Source organism: Triticum aestivum, chromosome 7A (genome assembly GCF_018294505.1).
Source record: "Triticum aestivum cultivar Chinese Spring chromosome 7A, IWGSC CS RefSeq v2.1, whole genome shotgun sequence".
NCBI lineage: Eukaryota > Viridiplantae > Streptophyta > Magnoliopsida > Poales > Poaceae > Triticum > Triticum aestivum.
The window spans coordinates 26,435,467-26,442,935 of NC_057812.1; the positions used below are offsets into that span (position 1 = coordinate 26,435,467).

General features: G+C 44.6%; 1 protein-coding gene across 1 annotated transcript in view; it reads left to right on the top strand.

Annotated features, from left to right (window-relative positions):
- The first annotated feature begins 1,375 nt into the window (after nucleotides 1–1,375).
- LOC123152878 (protein ASPARTIC PROTEASE IN GUARD CELL 2-like) overlaps nucleotides 1,376–7,469 on the top strand; it is a 13,385-nt gene continuing 7,291 nt past the window's right edge. The window contains exon 1 of the mRNA XM_044572273.1: nucleotides 1,376–1,394. Coding sequence (XP_044428208.1) covers nucleotides 1,376–1,394 — 19 coding nt within the window. The remainder of the gene's footprint in view (nucleotides 1,395–7,469) is intronic.

Sequence of the window (7,469 nt, forward strand, 5' to 3'; positions counted from 1 at the left end):
TCACACTTCTTACTACAACAAAGGTGATTGAAGGATTCCTCGGCAGAAACTAGAACGCACACCTTCAATAATTGACGAGCTAATTGGTTGTTGAACTTCATGTTGAAGATATCTCATGTAGGCCCAGGCCGGCGCATATAGTTAGTTGAGGAGTTGGTTAGCTTAGAGATAGACTATCATCTAATTAAACTTTTGTATCTCTATCTCCTAATCTCTTGTACTCCAAGTTATGTATGCGTACATGGGATAAGCCTCATCTCAATCAATAAATACCCGCGGCCCTCTCTCGTGGAGGGTAGAACGCTTCCGATATATTTCCTATATGGTCATCAGAGCTTTCTCTTCTCGTCCAAAAACCAGAAAACCTAGATTGCCATCCTTCCCACCATGTCATCCTCCTCCAACCCCCCGACTCTCTCTGGTCTTGGTTACCAAATCAGTGAGAAGCTCACCGCTGAGAACTACCTGCTGTGGAAGGCACATATCCTCCAGCACTTCCTTGGTGCCGGGCTCTATGGCTATCTAGACGACAACATCGTCGAACCAGAGAAGCTCATGGTCGCGAAGGACAAGGATGGAAAGGATCAAGCGGTCCCCAATCCGGCGCATGATTCTTGGGTGCGGCAGGACCAACAGGTCCTTGGCCACATCATCAACAATCTCTCGATGGAGGTGCTGGTCTCGGTCGTCTCCATTGGCGTGAGCTCTCTGGACATCGATGCGTAACATGTTTGCTTCACAATCTCATTACCGCATTAATAATATCCAGATTTCCCTGTCCAGTGCCTAAAAGGGCAATCAGCGTCGGCATACTTTGCTCGGATGCGCAGATATGCTGATGAACTTGCTGCTACCGGGAGACCTCTGCAAGAGGATGAGCTCACCTCCTTCCTCCTGGCTGGGCTGGACCTCGACTACAACCCCCTTATCTCAGCCCTCGACGACCGGACGGATCCTATCACCATCGATGACTTATACTCACAGGTCTACAACTTTGATCAGCGGGTGTCGCTGCTCATGGGAGGCGTGGGCTTCAAGTCCTCTGCAAACTCTGCCCAGCATGGTGGGCCACCTCCATCTCGAGGCTTTGGAAAGCCGAGGGATCAGAAGAAGCAAGGTGGTGGCGGCGGCTACAAGAAGAAACAAGGTGGCGGTGGGCATCCCTACTACATCAACACCAAGGGAGCTCGCTCTGGTGCCCCTGGAGGGCCAGGAGGTCTAGGAGGCCTCGATGGTCCTCCACCCGCCAACAACCACAAGGGGAACGACCCCATCCAGTGCCAGATATGCATCAAGTTCGGGCACAGCACCAAGGACTGCTGGTATCATTTTGATGATGATGCCCTTGAATAAAAAGTTGTTGCTGCCACCCAGTATGGGGTGGATACAAAGTGGTATGTTGACAGCGATGCAACCGGTCATCTCATCGGCGAACTAGAGAAGTTGACAGTCCGCGACAAGTATCGTGGGCAGGGTGAAATCCATGGCGCAAACAGATCAGGTATGAGGATAGATCATGTTGGTCATTCAGTTTTTCAAACCCCTAACCGTCCCATCCATCTTAAAAGAATTTTACATTATCCTCATGCCCAAACCAGTCTTCTTTCTGTAAATCATATTGCCTTGGAAAATCAAGTATTTCTTGAATTTCACCCCTTCTACTTTTCGATCAAGGACCAGGCAACGAGGAGAATCCTCTACATATGTAGATGCATTGGTGGGCTCTATCCATTGATTCCTCGCTTTAGGAGTTCAAATAAACAAGTTCTTGGTCTCACCAAATTATCTTCGGCAAGGTGGCACGATCGATTTGGGCATCCTTCTTTTGCTATAGTTCAACGAGTGCTTAGGAAAAATAAGCTCCCTTTTGTTGGTGAGCCTAGTAGTGAAAAAAATTGTGATTCATGTCAACGAGAAAAAAGTCATCAACACCCTTCCCCTGTGTCAACTAGCGTTTCTTCCAAACCATTAGAACTATTTTTTTTCTGATGTATGGGGCAAGCAGCTCTTTCTGTTGGGAGACACAAGTATTATGTAAACTTTATTGATGATTATAGTAAGCATACTTGGATCTACCTTATCAAGCATAAATCTGATGTGTTTCAAGTATTCCAAAATTTCCAAGCACTTGTTGAACGAAAATTCTCTAGCAAAATAATCTCTGTCCAATCGGACTGGGGTGGCGAGTATGAAAAATTAAACTCGTTCTTTCAAAAACTGGGAATTTCCCATCATGTCTCTTGTCCCCATGCGCACCAACAGAATGGTTCTGCAGAACGCAAGCATAGACATATTGTCAAAGTTGGTCTTTCTCCTTGCTAATGCATCCATGCCATCGAAGTTTTGGGATGAAGCATTCATCACTGCTACACATCTCATTAATATGTTGCTAAGCAGGGTTATCAATTTTGAAACACCCACCGTGTTGGGGAACGCAGTATTTAAAAAAAAATTCCTACGATCACGCAAGATTTATCTAGGAGATGCATAGCAAGGAGAGGGGAGAGTGTGTCCACGTATCCTCGTAGACCGAAAGCGGAGGCATTTAGTAATGCGGTTGATGTAGTCGAACGTCTTTGCGATCCAACCGATCAAGTACCAAACGCACAGCACCTCCGCGATCTGCACACGTTCAGCTCGGTGACGTCCCTCGTACTCTTGATCCAGTTGAGGCCGAGGGTGAGTTGCGTCAGCATGATGGTGTGTTGATGGTTATGATGAAGTTACCAATGCAAGGATTCGCCTAAGCACTACGACAATATGACCGAGGTGGAAAACTGTGGAGGGGGGCACCGCAACGGTTAAAGATCAACTCTTGTGTCTATGAGGTGTCCCCCTCCCCCATATATAAAGGAGGGGAGGAGGAGGAGGGCCGGCCTCAAGGGGCGCTCCCAAGGGGGGGATTCCTACTCCTAGTAGGAGTAGGTTTCCCCTTTCCTAGTCCAAGTAGGAGAAGAAGGAAGGAGAGGAAGAAGAGAAGGAAAGGGGGCCCGCCCCCCTTAGCCCTAGTCCAATTCGGTTTGGGCTACGGGAGGCGCGCGCCACCTCTTGGCCTACCTCCTCTCTTCCACCACTAGGCCCATAAGGCCCAATAACTTCCCGACGGGGGTTTCGGTAACCCCCAGTACTCCGAAACTTATCCGAAATGACCCGAACCATCCCAGTGTCCAAATGTAACCTTCCAATATATGAATCTTTATGTCTCGACAATTTCGAGACTCCTCGTCATGTCCATCATCTCATCCGGGATTCCTAAAAACCTTCGGTACATCAAATCACATAACTCATAATACATATCATCATCGAACGTTAAGCATACGGACCCTGCGGGTTCGAGAACTATGTAGACATGACCGAGACTCATCTCCGATCAATAACCAATAGCGGAACCTAGTTGCTCATATTGGTTCCTACATATTCTACGAAGATCTTTATCAGTCAAACCGCATAACAACGTACATTGTTGCCTTTGTCATCGGTATGTTACTTGCCCGAGATTCGATCGTCGGTATCATCATACCTAGTTCAATCTTGTTACCGGCAAGTCTCTTTACTCGTTCCGTAATGCTCATCCCGTGACTAACTCATTAGTCACATTGCTTGCAACGCTCATAGTGATGTGCATTACCGAGAGGGCCCAGATATACATCTCCGATACACAGAGTGACAAATGCTAATCTCTATCTATGCCAACTCAACAAACACCATCGGAGACACCTGTAGAGCATCTTTATAATCACCCAGTTACGTTGTGACGTTTGATAGGACACAAGGTGTTCCTCCGGTATTCGGGACTTGCATAATCTCATAGTCTGAGGACCATGTATAAGTCATGAAAAAATAATAGCAATAAACTAAATGATCATACTGCTAAGCTAACGGATAGGTCTTGTCCATCACATCTAAATGGTTTTTTCTTTTCTTGATTAATACTCCCTCCGTCCCATAATATAAGACATTTTTTGACATTACACTAGAGTCAAAAAACGTCTTACATTATAGGACAGAGGGAGTAGTATTTGTTTTTGGATGCTTGCAGGTGTTGGAAGAGAACTACTAGGTTGTTGTCCAAGTCACTTCTCACAAATGTGTGACGCCTGCCCCCACGTGTGAGCCAGCGCAGCCGAAGGCGGCGCACTAACAACGAAACCTAACAAATTAACTGGCCACACGTGCCAGCCGGTTCCCACGGGTGCGATGCATGCCCCCACTTGCAAGCCAGAGGGCGGCCCTACGGACGAGCCGGCATAGGTGTACATGATGCACGCACTATCTGTTGCGACCGGACCAGCTCGGCGCATTGCCAGCGGATGCCAACGGCAAAATTTCGTGTTTTGACCCTTTTCTGAAACCTATTAAAGATCTGACCCTAGGCAGCAGAAGACATCCTTCAAATTGATCACAATCTTCTTACCCCAACTGAGACCGAGGCTTTCAAGATGATTGAGTTATCCCGTATACAAAACAAGTATGTCACACGTGAAAATATTTTGTTGAAGGAGCATATCATCGCACTCAAGGGCATTATCCGCAAGTTGGAGGACCTCCTACGCTCGATGTGCGACTATCCATCATCAACAACTCCACCTTCTTCATAAACAAAGAAGAACTGAGTATCTGGTATGGGCACTCCACTTGGCAACTGCCAAGCTTGGGGGAGTGCCCCGGTATCGTATCACCATCACTTCTATCTTTACCGTTTTCCTTAGTTCGATCCTTTTGATAATATTTTGATCTAGTAGAATAAAACTTCTTAGTATGATCTAGTTGTGAGTTTTGCTTTATGATCCTTCTATGTAATCGAGTCCGTGAGCTATATATAATAAAGATTAGTGTTGAGTCAAGGACTTGATTATTTTGCCATAATCTTGAGTGAATAAAAGAAAAGAGAAGAAATAAAAAGAAACAAAGAGATCATATGGATCTTATGGAGAGTAATGAGCTCACATAGAAAGAGTATGATGAATAAAAGTTGTTGAGAGTTGACAAACATAGTTTTGGTCATCGTTGCAATTAATAGGAAGTAATAAAGAAAGAGAGGTCTTCACATATAAATACACTATCTTGGACATCTTTTATGATTGTGAGCACTCATTAAAATATGACATGCTAAAGAGTTGACGTTGGACAAGGAAGACAATGTAATGGGTTATGTTTTCTTACATCTGAGATAAATTATATTGTCATGGATCATCCAACATGATTGAGCTTGCTTTTCCCCCTCATGCTAGCCAAATTCTTTGCACCAAGTAGAGATACTACTTGTGCTTCCAAACACCCCTAAACCAATTTTTCCATGAGTGTCCACCATACCTACCTATGGATTGAGTAAGATCCCTCAAGTAAGTTGTCATCAGTGCAAGTAATAAAAATTGCCCTCTAAATATGTATGACTTATTAGTGTGGGAGAAAATAAGCTTTATATGATCGTATGATATGGAATAAATAAAAGCGGCGGACTGCATAATAAAGGTCCATATCACAAGTGGCAATATAAAGTGACGTTCTTTCGCATTAAGATTTTGTGCATCCAACCATAAAAATGCATGACAACCTCTACATCCCTCTGTGAAGGGCCTATCTTTTTCTTTTATCTCCTACCTTGCATAAGAGTCATGGTGATCTTCACCCTTCCTTTGTACATTTTATCTTTTGGCAAGCACAACATGTTGGAAAGATCCTGGTATATCTGGCTAATTGGATGTGAATTTTCATGAACTATTATTGTTGACATTACCCTTGAGGTAAAACGTTGGGAGGCAAAACTATAAGCCCCTATCTTTCTCTGTGTCCGATTAAAACTCCATACCCATAAGTATTGCGTGAGTGTTAGCAATTGTGGAAGACTATATGATAGTTGAGTATGTGTACTTGCTGAAAAGCTCTTATATTGACTCTTTCCTATGTTATGATAAATTGCAATTGCTCCAATGACTGAGATTATAGTTTGTTAGTTTTCAATGAAGTTTGTGATTCATACTTGAAATTGTGATTGAATTGTTACTCTAGCATAAGAGATCATATGACAAGAATTATATAAGTTGTTGTTTTAAGAATGATCATAATGCCCTCATGTACGTATTTTATTTTTATCGACACCTCTATCTCTAAACATGTGGACATATTTTTCGATTTCGGCTTTCGCTTGAGGACAAGCGAGGTCTAAGCTTGGGGGAGTTGATATGTCCATTTTGCATCATGCTTTTATATCCATATTTATTGCATTATGGGCTGTTATTACACATTATGTCACAATACTTATGCCTATTCTCTCTTATTTTACATGGTTTACATAAAGAGGGAGAATGTCGGCAGCTGGGATTCTGGGCTGGAAAAGGAGCAAATATTAGAGACCTATAGTACACAGCTCCAAAAGTCCTGAAACTTCACGGAAGTCATTTTTAGAATATATAAAAAATATTGAGCGCAAGAAGTTCCAGAGGGGGCCCACACCCTGGCCACGAGGGTGGGGGCCAGCCCTACCCCCCTGGGTGCGCCCCCTGCCTCGTGGGCCACCTGGTGGCCCTCCGATGCCCATCTTCTGCTATATGGAGTCCTTCGATGAGAAAAAAATGATAAGCAAGCTTTCGGGATGAGACTCCGCCACCACTAGGCGGAACCTTGGCGGAACCAATCTAGGGCTCTGGCGTAGCTATTCTGCCGGGGAAACTTCCCTCTGGGAGGGGGAAATCATCGCCATCGTCATCACCAATGATCTTCTCATTGGGAGGGGGTCAATCTCTAAGTCTGGGATTGGTACCCGTGGGTTGCTAGTAGTGTTGATTACTCCTTGTAGTTTATGCTAGTTGGTTTATTTGGTGGAAGATCATATGTTCAGATCCTATATGCATATTAATATCCCTCTGGTTATGAACATGAATATGCTTTGTGAGTAGTTACGTTTGTTCCTGAGGACATAGGAGAAGTCCTGCTATTAGTAGTCATGTGAATTTGGTATTCGTTCGATATTTTGATGAGATGTATGTTATCTCTCCTCTAGTGGTGTTATCACTACAAAAAAAGACACATCCGTGACATTTTGGGCCGAACGATATTTTTTCTGTCATACATATGACACTTCTATGACGATAATTGTGACAAAACCCGGTATCATCATAGATGTGATGGGATCCTACGTCTATGACAAAAAATCATGACAGAAAATGGGCTTTTCGTCCGGGGCGGGCCAGAGACGCAGCTGCATGACATTCTTTGGGCCATCCATGATGGAAAAAACCGTGGTAGAAGCGAGGGGGAGGAAAATTTCGGGGAGTTCCCGGTTACGGTGGGAGGTCGGGGGCCGAGCGATGCGCGTTTCTCTCGTACACGTACGCACGTGTGTGCGAGGCGTTGGCTCTAACTGAACCCGAGCGATTGCACTGCAGGCTACGCATTATTGAACCCGAGCGATCGATCGATGGATGTTAACTGAACCCGATCGAGCGATTCCTTCGCTACTGCTGCTAATT